General features: G+C 41.2%; 1 protein-coding gene across 2 annotated transcripts in view; it reads right to left on the bottom strand.

Moving 5' to 3' along the window:
- Nucleotides 1-22,469, bottom strand: part of Dus2 (Dihydrouridine synthase 2) — a 68,791-nt gene extending 46,322 nt beyond the window's left edge. The window contains exons 1-3 of one of the 2 annotated variants that reach the window (XM_067098534.1): nt 22,363-22,469; nt 13,401-13,558; nt 4,740-4,878 (exon numbers count right to left, since the gene is read on the bottom strand). In XM_067098534.1, coding sequence (XP_066954635.1) covers nt 4,740-4,878; nt 13,401-13,558; nt 22,363-22,364 — 299 coding nt within the window. In that variant the 5' untranslated portion in view covers nt 22,365-22,469. The remainder of the gene's footprint in view (nt 1-4,739; nt 4,879-13,400; nt 13,559-22,362) is intronic. The other variant, XM_067098535.1, reaches the window with a different exon arrangement.
- Between the last annotated feature and the right edge of the window lie 647 nt (nt 22,470-23,116).

Genomic DNA, 23,116 nt, shown 5'->3' with positions numbered 1-23,116 from the left:
CTTCAGTATTTCATCCAATATAAACCATTGCTTTCCTCATGTTCCTTGGTTACATAGTTGCAAAATGGGCTGTTAACAGTGAATTACAAATTAGAGTTGAGGTAGCGGCAGGTGTACAGTAGCTGTCAGCAGATGACATTTAACAAGCAAGGAATGGGATAGCACACTGATATTGTTCTAATTATGTAACTGCAATATGGAATGGTACAATTGATGTCAAGGAAGGATACTCAAGTTTAAAATGAGCTAATGTGAAATATGAAGTTTTATAAAAGCATATTTTTTTAATCCAAACCCATCAATTGTAGCAGCCCAAATTAGTGGCTTTCAAGGACCCAATACACTTCATTCTTGAATCAAAAGATCCTCTGATGGAGGGACAACCAGACCACATACGTAACCCTATGGATTCCATGGTTCCGGGAACATATAGAAGCTTCATGTCTAATGCTGTCCATGCTACAGCTGTAAGCAAGCAGGGAGGTTGGATGCCATTTATTTAATGTATAAACGATGGGTTTGTCCACCAGAAATAGCTGATTGAAACGAAGAGACCAAACTAATGCTCCTGGCATTGAGATGGCAAAGGAAGTTAAGTCTGTAAAATGAACCAGGAGTCATAATGTAAGGTCAATGAGCAGCAATCAATTATATACTATGGTAATTACAGAGAAGTTCATAAAGAATTCTAAAAACAGACACAGCAGAGGGCCATGCTCACCGTATATAACAGTGAGAATCTTCACCATTCATGCCCTGAGGATTGCCAACATGAAACAGATGAGATTGTTAATGATTGTGATTGAGTTTACATACAGTTACTTATTTCTACATGGAAAGTGTAACACACTATTAATTTCTAATACTAGATTTAACATACTGAGACCTGGTCATGTGTCCCCACCCCATCACTGCCCCCTACCCAACCCCAACACACTCATGCATATCAGAATCTTCTCTCAGAAAGGAACTAGAAGAAAGTCTGAGCTGAAGCAAGCTTGGAGATCTCTTGGTAGAATCTCTTCTGAAGACCTCTGGAAAGGGATACCTTGGACTCGATCTTCTATTAATTTGTTTACAAACGAGAAAAGTGTACAATTCTAGTCAAAGGCACTTGGTTCTTTAGGATTAGGTTACCAAAAAGATACCCTGGATTATGAATCTCATCCCTTGCCGTCACCCTTTTCAAGGTTTTGGACAGTCCAACTAGTGTTCATGCTTGTCTGGTGGATGCAGGAGAGCTTAGGTGATGATGAGTTCTCCATCTTTAACAAGAGCATGGGATGTGGAGTGCTATCATTCATCCATGGATAATGATACTGTTACCTAACAACTTTTTCACCTGTTCATTAACAGGACTGACAAGATTTCCTGAATCTTTCCTAGATGTGGTGAACTAAACTCTGGCAAAGGGTCAAGCAGCCTGAGCTTCTCTATGCTAGGCTGTACAAGAGGTTATAGGAGTCAGCCTTCCCTTCTGCATGCACTTGACCAAGAATCTGAGCATTCCAAGTGCTTGTTTGACTGTCCATTTAGCCGTCTACTACAAGCATAGACTTATGAGACACAGCAAGAGGTTTGCAACCTTTCATGTTCTTCAACTTTTGAGACATTGTCAGTTAATGCCATGAGATGACCCTCCCACCCCAGTAGTAAGTCTCCTATACAAAAAGGGTGAAGGTTTGTAATCTTGTAGAAACAAAGGGCAAAACTGAAAGAATTTATATTTTTGTCTAGATATACAAACCAAAGCCTTTTATCATAATTCCACCTCAGCCAAAACCACATAGTCCCTGTTTGCTGAAGGAAAAATGATTGGTTACTAAAAAGTGAGAGGGTGGTACCCTGCCATTCACCTGTCTACCACCTATTAATCACCATGTTTTCAATTCACACTGGGAATACCCTTATAAAATAAGTCTCTCATATGTGTATCTAAGAAAAATCTTGAAAATCTGGTGTTTGCAAGACCTTCCTGTTTGCTAAAAAATAAGACAGCTAGAAAATCAAATGAAAATGTTATTAATTTAAAATCAAACATTTTATAAAGAATACTCTTTAACCTTGGAATAAACTCAGAACTTCAAATATACTCCGATTATCCCACCAAATGTCTGTAGCCATATTATGTGTCCAGAGGTAAATTTCCCCATTCTTTTTTATTATGAAATGAAGAAGGCATTTCTCTAGCAGAGACAAGTTCCAAGGCCTTGCTAAACACACACACACACACACAAACACACACACAAACCAGTAGTCATATCATGTGTCTACAGGTAAACCTTCCTGTTTATGTGCAATATTAAGCTAAAAAATAAGACAGCTAGAAAATCACATGAAAACGTTATCAATTTAAAATCAAACATTTTATAAAGAAAGCTCTTTAACCTTGGAATAAACTCAGAACTTCAAATATACTCTGATTATCCCACCAAATGTTTGTAGTCATATTATGTGTCTAACGGTAAATTAATCCATTATTTTCGATTATGAAATGAAGAAAGCATTTCTCTAGCAGAGGCCAGTTGAGAGGCCCTTGCTACACACACACACACACACACACACACACACACACACACACACACACACACACACACACACACACACACACACGCACACACACAAACCAGTAGTCATATCATGTGTCTACAGGTAAATTTCCCCATTCTTTTTGATTATGAAATGAGGAAGATGTTTCTCTAGTGGAGGCCAGTCCTGAGGCCTTGCTAAAACAAACCCAACCCAGTACCTGTTCAGATGACTATGATGATAAGTGTTCAGAACAGACTGCCACCTGGTCTAGGTGAACAAGCATAGATGTTACCAATCTTTGTGATGAACTGTCTTGAAAACATACTGCTCACAAGATAGCAGTACTGTTAGCGATGGTCTTGAATGACATGCAGTAGTGGTAATGTGCCGAGTGATATTGTATCAGGACCAAGAGAGATGTCATGGGCACATTCTTGGAAGTGCCAGATCAGTTTAGAGGAATCAGACAATCATTTATATATGAAAAGGCAGACTTCCTTCCACACTTCCAGAGAGGCAAAAGTGCAATGGGAAGAGTCAAGGCCAGTCCTCCTCCACTGAGAAGAGATAGTAGAGACCTACCTTAAGTGTGGCCAAGTACTGGAGAACTAGTCATAAGCAAGCCCATGAATCGATCTGTCCAGTCCACCTATGGTCCCAGGGATAGTTGTCACTCTTCAAAGAAGAGCAACACCCACGTAAAGTCTTCCAACCTTATTGTTGAGCACTGCTTTCCAAGCTTTCTTTTTGTGCTTCCTCTGGGTCAGAGACAGGGAAGGTAAGAGATGAGGCAAATACACACTTACACTTTTTTGTCCTCTATGACCAACATCTATTCCAATCAAGGATATACTTGAGGCTCTTGTCTCTGGAAGGACACGAGTTGCAGTAGGAACTTCCAGAGTAGCAACAGCAGGAAATGTGGAAGCAAGAACATCATGAACAGCAACACCAGTTTCAGGAAAGAGACTACTGCCTAAGTACAAGCTTCTGCTAAGACCAGTTCAAGTACAAAACTGCTGGTTTCATCTACTAATTTTCAACTCTTTATTTCTTTAAAAATTTGATAACTGGATAAACTGAAAATGATGAATATTCTCATATAATTTCCTTTATGATTTATTTCCGAAACTTGACATTCTCTGTTGACTGAGATATGTAAAACTGTTAGCGCTGACCTACATTTTCTGTCATCAGGGATTAGGACATGTGGCCTATTAACCAAGCATTAATGGATCAATTAAGTGTGACCAATTCAAAGATGAGATAAAATTACTTCAGTGTAGCATTCTTTGGTTTGAAGAATACCATAATTCAACCATGGATTTAATCTATTTTAATTTGTCGTCATGAAAGTCACTAGAACAAACTCAGCCACTGATTTTACATGAGAAGTTTCAGGGATGTCAAACAATCACTGACTAAGATGTTTATATTTGATCTGGTCATAGTATCTGCTGCTTTGACTGCTTTTATACTGATACATAAACATATTTCAACATTTACAACAGCTTCATATAACTTTTGAAATGTAAATTCACAACAACAGGATCCTCAAAAGAAAGTCAGAGAGAAAGGAGGGGTGCTGCTCTCAGGGGACACCAATGGCACCTTCCCAGTTGTTTCCTCTTCGACTTATATTTCTTCCACAGGTCACAAAAACAATCTGCACACTTGAAGTGGGTCACAATTAATATACAATTCTGGCCCCTACAAAGTGAACAAAAACAATAAAGATCTATGTTCAAAGTTGACTAAGTGCCCACACACCTTAAACACTTGAATTATAGTCAAACCAGAGTAAAAGCGAATGCCTAAGTCATTAACCAGGGGTTGTCAGAAAAAGAAAGAAAACCTATGCCTTTAACAACAGCCTTGTTAAGGAAGTCCAGCTGCAGGGGAAACATCTTAAAAGCAACACTACAGTAGAAAAAGTGAATGCTGACCATCGAGTAAGTGGGTAGTACCCCCGCCAACTACCTTACCTGCTTCAAGTTGACTGCCTTGTTATTATGCTTAATGAATAGACTAGCTTTCACCAAAGGCACAGCTATATAAAAGACTGGGGTTTGTATTCTCATGAGAACGACTGGCATTTTATTTGTGCATATCAGAAGGTAGAAAACTTGTGTATACACAACACAACTGATATTAATTTTTATGTACATGTACTACCATAGCTGTAAAACATTTCCTCCATAACTTACACCATTTTACCAACTTTGAGAGCTCGCTGAGGATCACATGTACCCAGTTGAAAGATTACTTTTCCTTGCTCCTTAGTGCATGTTCTGAAGAAGACTGTTCCATCAGATTTGTCCACAAAATCAACAGTTCCTAGAACCTCTGAAAGATACAGTGCACTTTATAGGATTAATTTACAGAAACTTAATGCATGATACCAACTATGGTTGGGACTCCCCTGTTTCACCTGTTAAGCAAAAATTACTCGTATCTCCCAGCACATAAATACTGTATAATGAATCAAAGAGTACGAGGGGAAAGCACTGGATGTAAAGATAAGACAATTCTATCTACAATACGGAGATATCACATGATATCATAAAACTTAAAAATATGCTTCTTAAGGAAGCAACTGACTATGATGTCTTTAGCGGTCAATTTCATCTGTGTGAAAGTCAGCACCAAGCCGAGATTTTGTAACTGTAAACTACCATAATTATGATTTATGCTATATTATAATTAACTATTGAAAGTTCCACAGTAACTAATTAAATACAGTAAATTATGTAAACTCACCCGTTTGGTCTATTAAGAGCCACAGGGTGAACTGAATATTGTCAAAAATAATGACTACGCCCACCCTGATTAAAAAACTGATTGGTTATCAGTTATCTTGCATTGAAACAACTAGTGTCATAACTGCATAAGTATTTTTTATTTCAAACACAAACACTATAACTATTTTATATATAGAGAGTATATATATATATATATATATATATATATATATATATATATATATATATATATATGGTTATATATATATACAGGCAGTCCCTAGTTTATATGGTGCTTCATTCTGATGATGTAACGATAACCTAAAAATCACTTTTCAGTTATCAGCACCTCTGTTAGGTATGATTTGGTACCAATACCCAATATCGGAATCAATAAGTGAAATTGGCGATTTTTGGCTGAAAATTGCCAATTTTCATCACTAGCAAGCCCCGTGAAAACCAGATCGCTGGATAACCGAGCTCGTTAATGAATCGGGACTGCTCAATATATACAGTCCTCGGTTATCTGTGGGGTTTGTTCTGGGGCGGATGACAACCGAAAATCGTTGTTCAACTGAAAATCGACGATTTCAGCGCTTTTTACGATTTTCAATAATAAGTGCCAAAGTGCCAATTTTCGGTTATTAAGTACTTCTGTTAGTATGGTATTGGCAATTTAATACCCAATTATCGTACATTATGCGTAATCGAATATTTCAAAGTTAGACAAGCAATCAGAAACCGATGGCCATTAACCCTTAAACGCGACTGACGATTACACGTCAACTAAAATTGTTCGTTAAGTTTAGTGGATGACTGCATGCCGACTTTCATAAAAATTTCAACTCGGTCAACTTGACTCGACCCGAAATGGTCGAAAAACGCAATTGTAAGCTAAAACTCTTACATTCTAGTAATATTCAATCATTTCCCTTCATTTTGCAATAAATTGGAAGTCTCTAGCACAATATTTTGATTTATGGTGAATTTTTGAAAAAACATTTTCCTTACATCCGCTCGGTAACTCGGCCGAACATCTCAGAAATTCTTTTTCACGTTTGTCGTAATGTTTGCACCGTTTTATATTAGTCGTTACATAAACTTTTATATATGAAAATGTGCGCAATTTCATGTACAATACAACAGAAAATAACTCATGGTTGTATCTTTTATGAGTTTGGAAATATTTTCATATAAATCACGATAAATAGAAAAAATTCTACTTTCGGTCAACTTTAACGACCGAAATGGTCGAAAACTGCAATTGTAAGCTAAAAAACTTACAGTCTCGTAATATTCAATCAATTAGCTTCATTTTTCAACAAACGGGAAGTCTCTAGCACAATATTTCGATTTATGGTGAATTTTGAAAAAACATTTTTTAAATCCGCTTCGTTCACGAATTCATGCATCATTTTGTGATAATATTTTCTCTGTGTTGCTTTGATCGTTTTACAATTTGTTATATACCAAAATCATCGCAATTTAGTGTACAATACAAAGAAAAAAATAACCCGTTAGCTTTAACGTTTTGCTCACAGCGATTTGTATAAAATTATATATGAAAATTTTTTTTTGCGCTGTCATATATTTCAATATTTATATATGATATTTTTCATTTCTGATGGCTGCATACTAAACTTCAGGCAATGACAAAAACAAGGAGCCAAAATGAACTCTTAATCTTAAAAACTAAAGCGTGACTGTGATTTTAAAAAACTTTTTTCCACTTGGCGCTAACTCCCGAACGCCGCATACGGGAGACGTTTTGTAAATAGAGGCTCGGCGTTTAAGGGTTAACTGAGCCCGCCATTAACCGGGACTGCCTGATATATATATATATATATATATATATATATATATATATATATATATATATATATATATATATATATATATATATATATATATATATATATATATATATATTACAGCATACAGATGCTACCCTACTTACAAACTTTCAACTTACCTACTTACAAACTTTCAGAGATACAAACAAGAGTGATCATGAATTAAAATTGTTCAGAGTGCTCCCTTTGCCTTCTGTAAGTTCAAAATTTTGTACTGCACACCTTTGGTTACAAATTTTGCTTCTATCCACACCGTATGGCACAGCACCTGGCGCCAATATGCTGCCCCAGACTCTTGAACCTACACAAGTGATAAGACGTCCTCTGTTGTGCTCCGAAATATTTGTGTGACTTTATCGTGAAATATTTAGCTAATCCTTTTTCTATCAAGGCCACTGAAGATAGTGACAGTGGTAAAAAGCAGCAAGCTACCTCAATGGAAACTAAGGTGGCAATTATAAAGAAAATGGATAGTGGTGAGAAAATGGTTGAGGCAGCATGCCAGTATAATGTGAATTGTTCAACTGTTGGCAAAATCTTTAAGAACAAAGATAGAAATATGGAACACAAAAATTGCTGTGCCTATGCAGTCAACAATTATAAGTAAGAGAAGGGGGAGGGTGGTAGAAGAAATGGAAAAACTTCTGGGTATCTGGATGGAACACCAGAGGCAAAGGTGTGTACCGCTTAGCCTCATGCTGATTCAGGAGGAAAAAGCTACAAGCCTTTTTGATGACTTGAAGGCTAAGGCTGTTGAAAGCGCTGCAGACAAAACATTTTGTGCAAGTCATGGATGGTTTCATCACCTCAGCATCACGTGTCCGTTAGTGGTAAGGCAGCAAGCACCAACAAAGCAGCAGCCGAAAAATTTCCTGAGACGCTCAAGGAAATAACTGATAAGGAAGTTTTTAATATTGACGAGACAAGACTGTTCTGGGAAAAAATACCAGATAAAGTATACATCAGCCATGAAGAGAAGATGATGCCAGGAAATAAGGCGGTGACGGATAGGCTAACTTTACTGCTTGATGGCAATGCATTGGGAGACTTCAAGCTAAAACTGCTCTAGTGTACCATGTTGCAAATCCACAGGCACTCAAAAACATCGCAAAAAGCTCTCTACCTGTAATCTGGATGTCCAATAACAAAGCCTGGGTAAATCTTGCTGTATTCAGACTGACATTTACATCACTTTGTTCCTGAGGTCAAGCTGTACTGCCGGGAGAATGGGATTCCTTTCAAGACTCTCTTAATTTTGGATAATGCCCTTGGTCACCCACCGCACTTAGATGATTTTCATCCAGATGTTAAAATTGTTTATTAATCCCCAACACAACTTCACTCATTCAGCTGGTGGATCAAGGCATAATAGCAAATTTCAAGAAATATTACACTTGCCATACGCACAGGCAAGCATTGAAGGAAGTGACTGACCCTGGTGTGACCTTATCTGACTTTTGGACGGGACACAACATGAATTGAGCATGGAAGGCTGTATGTCCACAGTTTATCAACGATTTCAGAGGATTTAATCAGGAAGATGAGGCAAAGGAAATTTTTAACAGTCTCGTTGACATAAGTGAATAGCTACAGCTTGACTTAGAGGAAGAGGACTTTGAACAGTTGTCTGAGTCTCATTCAGAGGAGTTAACGAATGAAGACTTACTGGAATTGGAAGAAATGCAAAAAAAGCAGAACATGAAGAAGAAGAACTTGTTCCTTTTAAGAAGTTTAAAATTAAATTGATGGCCGAAGGGTTTTCTCTTATAGAAACAGAAAAAGCTTTAAACATTCTTGAGAAATAGGATCCAAAAGTTGAGAGATTCTCAAAAGTAGCAACAACCATCAATGATGCTATGAAGTGTCATTGTATCATATACCATTAATAAAAAAAAAAATGCAACTTCCTTAGACCAATTCTTCAAACCAGTGCCCTCAACCTCAAGAGCCTCCCCACCTCTGTTAGCTGCTTCCTCCTCAATTCACGAAGAAAGTGATGCTGAAGGAATCCTTGCCAAATAACACATTAACACTGATGACCTACCACCCTTGTAATTCCACACTGCCTCTACTCCTCTCATCCACTACCTCAAGCATACACTACCAGTTTCAAAGGTAAGAAAAACAACTGTGCTGTACTGTATTATCATCACAATTTATTAAGGTTTTATGTATCATTCGTATTAATAATTGTTATCATTATTCAGAAGATGAAACCTATTCATATGGAACAAGCTCACAGGGGTCATTGACTTGAAATTCAAGCTTCCAGAGAATATGGTGTTCATTAGGAAGAAGTAACAAATAGATACAAATGTATTAAAATGCAAGGAGAATAGTATTAGGGTAGTAATGCACTGCACCTTCGGTTGAACTTCTGAAGTTCCACAATTGCACTACATCCTCTGGGAGGTTTTCCACAATCTGACGGTGCGAGGAATAAAGGACCTCTGGAACTGAGAAGCTCAACAACAAGGAACATTTACTGCATATTGTTGTAGCTGTTCAGTGAATCTGGTTGCTCTTGGCAGATAAAGGGGATCAGGGATCAATTGTGGCTGTGAAATATCTCGTTTGTCACTTTTTCATACTACTATTAGGAAACAGAAACCTACCACCAAGAACCACTCTATCTAAAAGAGAAATCTCTGGCAGAAGTAGACATCCACACCGAAGAACAGTATTCTAGTAACGGGAGTACAAATAAGGTTGTATTGATTTTATCAGTTATAAATATATGAGGCCTTAGGAACAATATGTAACTTTCATGTGGCACCTGCTGAAACTTTTATTAAATATTTCTCAAAAGTTAGATGTGAGTCAAAAGTTACACCTAGTATAGTTAAAACTTCAGACTCATTCAGCAAGGTTCCATCCACCTGAAGGGGAGGATGGGGTGGGAAATCTATACAAGATCTCATTTTACCGGAGTTCAGCCTCATACCCCACCAACTATACCATTCCCTGATCCGGTCCTTGTCCCGAATGAGGCTGAAGGCAGCTTCATTTCTCATAGTGGAGACTTTACTACACCCACAAGTGTTGCATCATTGGCATGCTGAACAATCTTGTTTTCCAGGACAACAACCCTGTCACTTGTATACAATAAAAATAACAGTGGACCAAGAACACTGCCCTGTGGAACTCTAGACACTAAAGATCCTGTCCACAGCAACTCGCTACTGCCTACCTGTAAGAAAATCTTGAAGTAATCCTAAAACATATCCACCCACTCCAAGATTTTGAAGTTTACAAATAAGTGCCTTGTGATTTACTAAATGGAAAGTACAGTAGCACTAAAATCTATCTGAATTACTCTGCACTCAAAACCCTTATCAATGTTCCCTTGCAAATGGACACATCAAGTCTAAAAGAGCATTGCAGGTACTTAGCTGCTTCCTATATGCACACTGACTATCAGCTAATAATCCTTTAGATTCCACATACTTATATAAGGGCTTATGTTTTTCAGCGACTTTGGAGAGCACAGAGACAATAGAGATTGGCCTGTAGTTACTTTCTTCTGCAGATATGCCACTCTTTGGAACAGGCACTGTATTACTAAGCTTGCACTCATCCACAAAGATACTACGTTGACATAAAAATCTATAGAATCTACTAAACTTGGAAAACAACAGGCTAGAACCGTTTTTAAAAAACAAAGGGAAGACACCATCAGGGTCTTCTCCATCCACGCTATACAAAATACAGTACTGTATGCACAATGTACTGTCTTTTAGGATGAAAAAACATACAGTACTGTACATACTGACTTTATGCATATCATACTGTACTTAAATAGGCATGAGGACAAACTTATGAACAAATCAAGATATGAACAGCCGTTTGGAACATAACTAGCTTGTTAGTAGGGGAGCGTCTATATATATATATATATATATATATATATATATATATATATATATATATATATATATATATATATATATATATATATATATATATATATATATATATATATATATATATATATATATATATATATATATATATATATATATATATATATATATATATATATATATAGCTGACCACCAGCTTTTTGGGGTTAGGAACCACAACCACCATAAAAAGCAACAATCTGCGTTGAGTTGTTAACTCCTCTAAAAATGCTTATAACTGCCTATATATATCTTGAACTACCATCCTACACCAAATATATTGCAAATTTTAAATTAATTTGTGTTTTTCCTAACATACAAACCTGAAGGTCTTTACACAGGGATTTAGCTTACTGAAGTGAGCTGGAATGGCTCTTTAACTTTCAGACAAGGTCATTAACTACCGACGGTAGGGGAGGATACCCCACCCACTTGTCAGCCTACACTCCACTTTGCCTTTCGACCTAGGTATCAGAGTGTGGGGTGGTTGAGGTGGGCCATAAATGTAAAGACCTTCAGGTTTGTATGTTAGGAAAAATGCAAATTATTTAAAAAATTTGTTGTTTGCTCCTACACAAAAATACAACCTTTGGTCTTTACATAGGAAACTTACCCATTGGAGGGTGGAGTCTGAGTAAATCTCTGAACTGACTGGCTGGTTCTACCCACCCGGGAATACCTCCTGGTCTGGAAAAGCTGAGGAATTGTCAGCCCACGATGACAACATCCACCAGGGTTGGGGAGAGCAGCCCTGCTCATTTGAATGTGAGCAGGGGCCGTTCTGCGAGCATGCTTTAATATACTGAGTACCTGTGGCTTCTACAAGGGAAGAAGACTAAGCAGAGGACCTCCTCTTGCCTTGCCTTGCCTGGGCCACTCTTGAAGATCAGGAGGGGGGTGAGTGCATACTCTCTGCTCACCTTTTCTCGCTGGCTTGCACTGGCAGCTGGGACTGGGTCCATTGACCAGGGGCCCTTGCCAACCCTGGTAGACAGCTACCTGGGCCCATACCAGTACACCAGGGGTCTGAAGAAGCCGGGTAGCGGTTGCACCCGTGTGCTCGGCAACAGGAGAAGAGGTACCATGGTACAGCCAGAGAGAGACCATGCCTGGTACTGACTGCCTGAGTAAGTGGGCTATCGGGACAGGTACCGGTGGTCTAAGTAGGCGGGCTACCAGGGCCGGTACAGGTACACTGGGGTTCTGGAGAACCCTGGGTAGCGGTTGCACCCATATGGTAGGTAACAGGAGCAGCAGTACAGTACTTGTGCCAGCAAAAGGCTGTCAGCCCTCTCTGCAAAAAGAGGGCTAGCTGCTGGAAGCTCTACGAGACTTCCCTTGGTAGAACAAGGCAACCTTCCTCTTCTTCTGCTTGGTAGCTTTGGAAGAAAAAGGGAAGGCAGTGACAGCATTTTAAGATGAAGATGAAAACGAAAACGACAATGACAACTTCCTTGTCCTATTCTTGATTTTGCCAAGCGTCCCTTCGACAACAACGTGTAGAGGAGAACACCACTCAGAGATGATGTATACGGCAGTATCTGGGAACACAATCCAATGCTGCATGAGGGGTTACCAAGAAAGTACGAGCACTACTACAGCTAGCAAATACTATGGCCAGTAAGTTGTCCTGTGCATGGTCGGGGCAGATACTGGCAGGGCCCTCATGGCCTACAAGTGATCATTAAGTTCAAAAGACACTCAGCTCTCCCAAGAGGCCTAGAGAGGCACATAACTCTCTATGGCCCTCAGCCTCCACAACACTTGAAAAAGAAGTCGGGTTAGATTGTTTTATTTATACTCATGTCACACTGTGACATACAATAATAAATAAGGATCAACTGAATAACTGTATACAGCTGTCCAATGCTGGACAGCGCCAAACCCAGTGGCTTCCTCTCCAAACAGAGTTAATGTGATTGAGGGGTTTCTATATACATATATATAACAAACAACAACAATCAAACAAAAATATGACAACAAGGACAAAAAAAAAAGCAAATGGCAGTTGGGCAGTGAAGTGCAGAGATGTCTTCATACGATGGCAGCCAAATGCAAACTGGAGTGCAGACTATCGAGTGGGCGAGGCTTTCCCCTTACTGTCGGTGGTTAACAACTTTGAAAGTTTAATGGCTGTTCCAGCTTGCATCCGTAAGTTAAATCCTATGTAAAGAACTTCGGGTTTTATTAGTGTAGGAACAATATTTTATTAAGAAAGCAGCTTGATTCCTAAGCCTCCTAATATCTCCACCCCTACGAAAAAGTTTTATATAAAAAACAAAAGATGAGTACTAAACTATTCCCAGCAGGGTACAATGGTTTAAAAATCCTTTAATAAACTTATGAAACACACATAACACAATACACCTTACCATTATCTTTTTTTACAGATCGCAGCATCTTGAAGTCTATAGTTTCCTCTGTATAAACCAAATCAGCTCCGTAATCAATGGCCATAAGCCTAAATGGTAAAGTACACACTCGTACCATTGGGGCTACAATTATTTTCCCAGAGTACATCTTACTTTCCCTGCAAAAAAAAAAAAAAATATTTTAAATTAAATCTTTAAAGACTAATATACCAAATTGTAAGTTAATTTGAACTTTTCCTATAGATACAAACCAGATACTAGTATATAAGAGTATTCCTTGAACAAGCTGGAAAAAGATGTTGAAGCTTGGTAACAATGTAGTTTATTGGTGGCAGGCAGGTGAGTGGTGGGCTGTGTCTACTTACCTTCCAGTAACCTGTCACTTTTCCTTCAGCATGAAGGACTTTGTGGCATTACTTAAAGCAGGATTCTATAAACATCTCTGGTTTATTTATCTTGGAAAATATAAATCACCTTTGAAATATGAGTACAAATCATTGCCTTTCATACAAGACTTACTCCTGAGGTGGGAAGATCATCTCATGGAACTGACTAGCACTTTTCTTAATGCTTCAGGAGCAAAAGGATGTGAACTTCAGCCACATCCCACTTGTCTCTCACTTCTAGTGAAAGACCTACCTGGAAAGGTCAGACTACCAATCATATATGTGAACAGAGGAGGACTGACTAATGTTAACTCCTATTCAGCCTGCACAGGGATGCAGAATATAATTCGCCATTTCAAACTACACTTTAGAAGAGGCCACTGATTCCTAGCCTTCCTGTTAAAGAATAGGAAAAACAGCATATTTTTAAAGTAATTTGTATTTTTCCTAACATACAAACCTGAAGGTCTTTACATAGGGATTTAGCCTATGGATGCGAGCTGGAATGGCTGTTAAACTTTCAGACACGGTCGTTAACTACCAACGGTGGGGGGGGGAAGCCCCAACCATTTGCTGGTCTGCACTCCACTTTTCCTTTCGACCCAGGTATCAGAATGAGGGGTGGCTGAGGTGAGCCATAAAAGTAAAGACCTTCAGGTTTGTATGTTGGGAAAAATGCAAATTTTACTTTAAAAATTTGCTATTTGCACCTACACAAATGCAAACCTTTGGTCTTTACATAGGAGACTCACCCATTGGAGGGTGGAGTCTGAGTAAATCTCTGAACTGACTTGCTGGTTCTACCCGCCTGGAAATATCTTCCTGGTCTGGAAGAGTTGAGGAAGGATCCCACATGTCTAGCTTAATGGACATATATATGGGATGTTGCAACTGCTAGACTTCTGGGCTTAAAGCAATGAGTTGCATCATTCCTTTGACAAAAATACTTAGAAGAACCCAAAAGTGTTGGAGACAATAAAACTTGCTAAAAAGACCAGCGGGTTTGTTTGTCTATCCCTCACTCTCCTTGTCTAGAGAGAGAGAGAGAGAGAGAGAGAGAGAGAGAGAGGAGGGGGGACAGGCATCCAAACCATCTACACAAGATGAAGGACAGGATGCCTTCATCATATAATCACCTGAAAACTCATCTGTCCAGCATGTGATGGCTCGCTACCAGTCTCTGTCTTAAGAGAGAGACAAGTAAGAGAGAGAAGGGAGTAGACCAGTCACTCACACACCTCTCTAACTACTGTATACCTTAGATGAGATGCATGTGTCACCCTAAGGTAGCAGGATGAGCCACACGACTAACTGAGCAGCCACACGATCTAAGGAAAAGAATGTCCAAAGACTTATGGGCAAGTCCCAAAGATAAAATGAGGTAAATGTGGCCTGTATTACCTGCTGAACCGATATGTTCTTCCAGAATGTGAGGGATGGGGTGATGCCCCTAACTTTGTGATCTCTCGCCCGATCTAATTCCTGTCTACCTCTCAGACAAAGAGCAAGCCCATTGCTGTCTCATGAAGCTCGAAAGAAGATACGCCACTGGATACCTCTTACTTGGCCAAATCAGTACTTACAAAGAGGTGTCGACACTCAAGCCTGAGATGCCGAGTTCTCTTGGGGAAGTACCACAGCACTACTAAACAAAGTAGCATCTCGTTCCAATCATACCTACAAAGTCCTTCGGGAGGAGATCAAAAAGGACTGAAATCCAGCTTCAAGGACCTAAGGATTCTAAGTCTCAGTTACGAATTCCAGGACCAACTTGAGCATAACAGATCCCCATCCCCTCGAGTGCTTAGCATCGAAGGCCACGAAGCTCTCCTATTTTCTTCGCCAAAGCCAAGAAGGGAAAAAAACCCGTCATAGAGTCAGAACTGTCTGACAACCCTCTTAACAGTCTGTATGGCATACAAGCTTGGCTCCTTAAGATGAGAACTGCAATCCACTCTAGAGCTTCGTTTCCCTGGGTGGGCAAGACTGTTCGAAACTTCTCAAATAATGATCCCTCGCGGGGATGAAAGATACATTTCCTTCAACCGAAGGCTTGGCCAAGGATAGCTCTATCGCCCTTAATGGCTGAGACAAAACAAAGCTTCTCATGGCAAAGGGTGAGAATGTCCACTACCTGCTGAACAGCTCTGATTGGAGAGATACCCTGTCGACTACACCAACTACAGAAGATGGTTTATTTCCCCTGGTACAGTACACCACAGCTGAATACTCAGCAAGCATCCAGACATCTTGTTATGCGCCAAGAAGTAAACCTCTTGCTTGCAGATGCAGGATAGTCTTCGGGCATGAGAAACCATCACCTCCACATACAGTTGGTGCAGAAGGCTGTACCATGGGGGAGTCTCTCTCATAAAACAGAGCCAGCAGATATGGGGATCACTCGGTGCATGGCCACTGGGAACCACCAGAGTCAAACCTAAATTTGGGGTGCTCAGAGCCTGTTGATCACCTAATGAATCAGACAAAAATGGTGAAGGCGTCAGCCTCCAAAAAGTCTCCTGGGTGCTGGAAAATCGTCCTCCTTCACAACCCATGGTTAAGCACAATGAGTGGCACTTCAGTAACTTCTGTTGTACCAGTTAAGGAGAAATCATGGCTGGGACTCTTCATAACTTGAAGAGTCTTCTGCAATGTCTTGGTGCAGGGACTCTATCCCTAGCAGCAGGCTCTGCCAACTGAGCTTGTCTGCCACCCCATTTCAAGAATCCAGACTGTACCTGGCTGACAGCTCCACTGAGTCTGTTACTGCCTACACGTACACCTGCATCGTCAATCTGTGCAGCTGGAAGGACATCAGTCCCCCCCTGCTTGCTGGAATATGCCACTACCTTAGTGTCGTTGCTCATTAACACCACTCTTGCTGGGCTAAAAAAGCCGCCTTGAGTTTCTGGACACTGATGTGGAGGTGTCTGTCATTCTGGTCTCACACACCTGTCACGAACATCTTTCCAGTGTGAATTCTATCCCTCACAAATGAATCTGAAAAACAGAAGTACCATGCGAGGGGGAGTTGGCACCACTAAAGAGAGGTTCCTGTCGTCTAGCTACCAAGCAGGCTCTCTCCTCACTTCCTCTGACAGAGGAAGATGAAAGAAAGGCAGGTCTCTCACCGGAGACCCATCCACCTTCAACCTTCGCCAAAGGGCATGGAGTTGGAGATGCCCCTGAACTACAATGGTGACAGGTGAACCAGAACAATCTGCTACTGCTGAGCGGGTTGTTCCTGCCTCTCTGAACCTACTGATATTAGACTCCAAAGGGGGACCCCTGCTGCTGCTGTGTTGATCAGCACGTTCATATACTTTACCCTCTGCATGCATATGAGATCTGACTTCTTGAAGTTGATCATTGTACCAAAGCCATAATGAAACCTCGAGAAGTTGATCTCTGTCCTAATGATTGCGGCAACCAGCTTGCCAGGACCAGCAAATTGCACTGGTACTGTATACTTCCGTAGACATACCTGTGCAACCGAGCTTAAGATAAAAATTGAACACTTGAGTGAACCCTTGGGGGAGCGGTTACAAGTTTGAAACAAGCGCCTCTAACTAGAACTGTCCCCCCCGAGGGTAAAGAAGAGATATTTGTGAGCAGACCGATGAGTAGGTATTGAACATACACATCCCTCAAACCCCTAAAAGACAAGAAGTGCTCACTCTACAGGAATTGAGAACAAAACAGACCATTCCATCCAGGACTGGTTTTGGTGAATGAACCGGTTCAGTGGGATGAGGGTTATGAGACCCTCACAGCACCAGGAGCATCGCATTCACCTCTTCCCAAAGGGTGAGGTCCTTGGGTGAGCCAGGAATGAACATTCAGGACCAGACTGGAAAGAGGGTAAGGATGACAAAGACTCTAAGGGTAGCTGAACCATATCTGACAGGCATAAGCTACCCATGCTTCCACTCCTTGTCACTGCCAAGCTTGCCCAATGGCTTGACAGGCACATACCCCCATCGGCAACAATTGGAGAACCGCTGCAGCCCTGAGGAAGTATGAGACTTTCTCTGACCAACGGGGAAGAGCCACTGCCTGGTGAACGAGCTGAAGCCCATCCGCTGTGGCCTCCCCCTCCCTCTGGCAAAGTGGGGGGGGAGAATGATCCTAGAACCAGGCCGCCCCCGAGCATCAAAGCTGACTCAGGACTAGCAGACCTAGAAGTTTGAAGCAACACTGTCTTGCCCACAACAGCTGTTGGCTAGTGGAGGAGGTAGATAATATCAATACCTCCCAGAATAACAGTCTCGAGGGGTGCATTCTCAGGTATATGGAGGCCTGAGGATGAAAAAAAAAATCTTGGTCAATGACAGACCCAAAGATTGATCTACGAGACTAACTGGACTGCAACTCTGGCAGTCATTTCCAGTGCCATTGTCTCCACTTGCAATAGGGACAGATGGATACAGACGAGTCAGATCCGGTTCAACCTAAAAGACAGCAATGATCTCTTTGAGAGAACATATTTCCTCTGGTGGGCTAGAGGTGGAGAAAGTACCTTGCATGAACAGCTGGACCAGGGAACATTGCCTTGCTCAGGGAAGCACAGAGCAAGAAAAGATAATGTCTCTTCCACACGATCATTAAAGAGACATATTCTAATGATCTCTGTAAGAGAGAAACACTCACCAGATCCCCTGGCAATTTCTTAACCACTCTGCCTACATCCTGGCCAGTCTGCAGACTGGACCAGGAACGTAAGCCTCCATGTCATGGGCTGTATTGGGAACGAGAACGTTTCTGGTCCCAAGACCCCAACCTGTCCGGCTCTTGTCTCCTGAAAAAAAATTCTGAAGAGGGGGGAATAGGTAAGAGATCGCGAACACCCTCGCCCCACGCGATGATGATGTCCGCCTGGGTCGGGGAGAGAGGTCCCACTCATGCAAACATGATGAGGGGCTGTCCCGTGGAAGTGTTTCATTCTACTTAGAAGCCAAGGTGTCTACAAGGGAAGAAGACTGAGCAGGGGACCAAGTGACAAGAGTTTGTCAGGCCACTGTCCCAGGACCTGTTCTCTTGAAGAGTGGGAGGTGGGGAGAGGGAGCACCTGCATGTTCTCTGTTCACATTTCCTCATGGGCATGCGCTGGCAGCTGGGACTGGGTCCGCAGACCAGGGACCCTTGCCGACCCAGGTAGACGGGCTATCAGGGCTGGTACCCACGCAGGGTTGGCACTGGAGTGGGGCCAGATTCAGTGGCCCAGGTAGGTAGGCCACTGGGGCTGGTAGCGGTACACAGGGGGTCCAAAGAACCCCGGGTAGCAGTTGCACCTGTGTGCTCGGCAATGTGAGCATAGGTACCACTGTACTGCTAGCGAGAGACCAGGCCTGGTACCGGTGGTCTGGATAGGCGGGCTACCGGGGTTGGTACTAGTATATTGGGGTTCCAGAGAACCCGGGGTAGCAGTTGCACCAGTGCACAAGGCAGCAGGAGCATGAGGCACCCTTCCTCTTCCTCTGCTTGACAGCTTGGAAGAAGGGGGGAGGAGGTGACAGCACTCGATGACTAAGATAAAAAAAAAAGAAGACGACAATAATGACTTCCTTTTCCTATTCTTGAATTCGACAAGCATGCCTTTGGCAACAGCATGTAGAGAACATCACTCATAGATGATGTATACTGCAGTGCCTGGGAACTCAATCCCGATACTGCGTGAGGGGTTACCAAGGGAGTAGGAGTAGTCTAGTGGCTGGTAAGTCGTTCCAGGCACAGTCAGAGTAGATATTGGCAAGACCCGCAAGCCTAAGAGTGATCATTAAATTTAAAAAATGCTTGGCTCTCCCGAGAGGCCTAGAGAGGCACATAACTCTGTAATGCCCTCAGCCTCCACAACACCTGAAAAAAGAAGTCGGGTTAGATAATTTATTTCTTTCGTGTCACTGTGTGACACATGATAATAAATTATAATAAATGAGGATCAACCTCAAAAAGAGAAACCAAATGCTGTCTTTCCTTCCCTGGACAGCACCTAACCCAGCGGTTTCCTCTTCAAATGGCTAAAGTGACTGAGGGGTTTGTATATAATTACAGGCAGTCCCTGGTTATCGGCGGGGGTTCCGTTCTGACAGCACGACGATGACCAAAAATCACCAATAACCAATTTTTTGGTGCTTTTTCGGCGCCAATAAGTGATGAAAATGCCTTTTTTCGCTTATCGGTGCCTCTATTAGGTATCTATTGGTGCCAATACATGATTATCAGCCCCGATAAGCGGAAATCGGCGCCAAAAATAGCTGATTTTCATTGCTACACAAGCCCCGAAAAACCAGATCATTGATAACTGAGCCTGCCGATAATTGGGAACTAACTATATATCACAAACAGTAGTCACACAAAAATATATCAACAAAAAATAAGAGAAAGCAAATGGTAGTCAGGCAGAGAAGCACAGAGACGTCTTCACACAACAGCAGCCAAAAGCAAAGTGGAGTGCAGGCTGACGAGTGAATGGGGCTTTCCCCCCTACTGTCGGTAGTTAACGAACTTGTCTGAAAGATAATTGGCCATTCCACCTTGCTTCTGCAAGCTTAATCTCAAGTAAAGACTGAAGATTTGTATTTGTGTAGTAACAAATGACGTATCGTTCTACTAAACTCCATTAAAAGCCTCTGCAACTCTGGGTTACCTGAGTCTTAGGGCATAGAACCCTCAGGTCCCTCCATGACCAGCTCCTCCTGAGTTGCTCCCTCTGCAAAACTGCATGAGATGACACTCATCAGCGCCCCATGGCAATCTCCTGATCAGTAACTTGCATTAATTGTTATCTAAGCTACCGCAGCTTTTCTGCTTTTTACTTAGGCAATTATGAACGCCTAATTAAACTTTGCCAGGTTAAAAACACAGTGCTTTTGTTCGCAATGCGGTAGGGAGTGTCGCCTCAGCCTGCAGAAGAGAGCATTTATGGAAGTACAATTTTGTTGGCTACGTGACTGTAGCCTATTTTAAAATTCACTTCCAGGACCCCAACACCAGATTCCACTCATTTTTGAAGGCAGCGGCTGATCTCTACCCTCCCAGTCCCTAAGGTAAGGCCACTTCACCCTGTTCATGTCTAAGTTTTTTGGGTGCAAAAAATTTTTTTCTTTCAGGTTGCTTCTATCAGGCATCACTAAGTGCTTCTCCACTTGTTTTTACCTTAGAAACTGGTTTTTTCTACACTTTTAGGGCTTCTGGTAAAGTTGAAGTTTTTTTTGTCAGTCACATTCTTTGTACCCAAGTCCGTTACCGGGCAGCTTTGCGTCCCTTCCCCACCCGCCTAAATGCGTTGCTATCCGCACTTGATCAGAACGCGTTCTGCGTTTGCACAGCCTTCCTCCCATCCCCCACTTGTGCCACTCCTCACTTCCCCCAGCTGTTGGGGCTCATGAGGTACTCTCTCCCTCCCTGCCCCGTTACCCCCTACCCTTTCAGCCGCGCGCTCCTGTTGGCGAATGGCTCCCTCTCGTTTTTCCCCTCCAGAGAATGCTCCATTTCTGTGTCCTCCCCCACCCACAACCCCGAATTCCCACAGTCCCCCTTTACTGTTGAGTAGAGTTAAGGGGTAAATAACAGTTGGCCGACAAGAAACAAACTCACTGCCAGTATCAGAAGCCCTAAAAGTGTAGGAAAAACCAGTTTTCAAGGTAAAAACAAGCACGGAGGTAATACTTAGAATCACCAAAAAATTTCCTCAGTACTGAGTCTTAGGTCAAGTCAAGTGGGTCGCCTGGGGGGGTGCAGCCGCCCAGGAAAGTAAGAGCCTGGAATCCCAAAGTTAGATTAGGTTAAATCGATCGGTAATTTTTCGGAAGACTCCAGCCAGCCATTTCCAAAGGTGCCAGCTAGCCATTTTTGCATGAAAAACCATTTTGGATTTTTCATGCAAAAATGGCCAGGAAATGATAAGGTAGTGAAAGAACCTAAAAATACCAACCTATCGTAAACTAGGGGTGTTTACTGGTTACAATTTTGCCGTATTAGTTATGGAGGGGGCTGGTATTGTCTTACCTTACAAGTCCTTATTTTCTCTGCTATTAGGCATTTGCGAAGGTTATGTATTGAGAAGAAATTTTTGTTTTGATGTGATTTACCCAAGAAAAATATAAATTATAAAGCGGGAGGTGGCTGGAGTCTAACGAAAAATAACCAATCGATCTTCGTATTTAACTCGTTTAGTTTTTCCCTCAACCAAAATTCCCACTTTCCAAATGCAGTTTCCCATAATTAGGTAAGGGTGCTGGATATATAAGGGGGTGGGGTCCAGTGCATCTAATACCCAATTTACCTCAGGAATGAAATGCAGGATTATTCAAATCACACTTTAACATAGGAGAATGGCCTATTTTCAGCTTTAGAGTGTCATTAAGGACTGAATTATAATTTACCCTTAATTTACAGTCAATAGACCTAACAACCTCGTATGAACTTAACTATTTTCGAATTCTAAATTTAAGCTTCCTGTGGTTTTGACATGTGGGGAAATTAGCATTTTTCTTCTTTGTTTCCCATTGCCTACCCATACTTCTAACAAAAATTAAAGTATATACGTTAACTGAGTCAACATCATAAATTATTACATTGAAAATGCCGTGGAAACGCAGGTAAGTTAGAGCAGCAGGAGTTCGCAGTATTCGTGCAACCACCGTGTTCATTGTAATAGTGGTGATATAAGGAGCAATAGTAGTAGTAGTAGTAGTAGTAGAACTTTCCTTCGAAACGGCTCCTTCTCTTTTTCCTGTGTTCCCTTGATTGAGTTAACCTTATTTTCTCTTTGGTATCATATGCTTTTGAAATTCTTTAATATTTTCGTTTCTTTCATATTTTCACTATTCTCTTTGGGGAGACTCGTTGAAAGTAAGATATTAGCTATTAGTTTATCTTTATCTTCCAGATATGGTTGCGGCATGAATCTTTTTTTCTTTATCAGGCTATGCCTTTTGAATATAGTAGCCTATTTTTAGTATATAAAAATTAAGTATCACTCTTCTTTGTGCATTGAAACATGACTTCATCTCATGCATTTTTCATATATTTCTAATGCGTGTTTCTAGTTTTGTCTTCACAAACTCATAAATATTTTATATAAACCATTTCAATGCTACTGACCTAAGATTTCTAACAGTGGAGTATAGTTTCTTTGGTGTGAGGGCTGTTTTAGGTTTAAACCAGCTGTTCTGTGAGTGTATAGTTTTAATATACTATCAAGGTATTCTTCTAGTTCATCAACGGTCAACCACCACGGTAGTTGGCGGTTAGTAAAGCCCAGCCACCCGGAGTACACAAAAACCCCGATTTTGGCCCTTTACAACTCTGGAAATATCCAACCAACCG

The sequence above is a fragment of the Macrobrachium rosenbergii genome, chromosome 55 (assembly GCF_040412425.1).
Source record: "Macrobrachium rosenbergii isolate ZJJX-2024 chromosome 55, ASM4041242v1, whole genome shotgun sequence".
Taxonomy (NCBI): domain Eukaryota; kingdom Metazoa; phylum Arthropoda; class Malacostraca; order Decapoda; family Palaemonidae; genus Macrobrachium; species Macrobrachium rosenbergii.
This window is presented reverse-complemented; position numbering and strand designations above follow the sequence as displayed.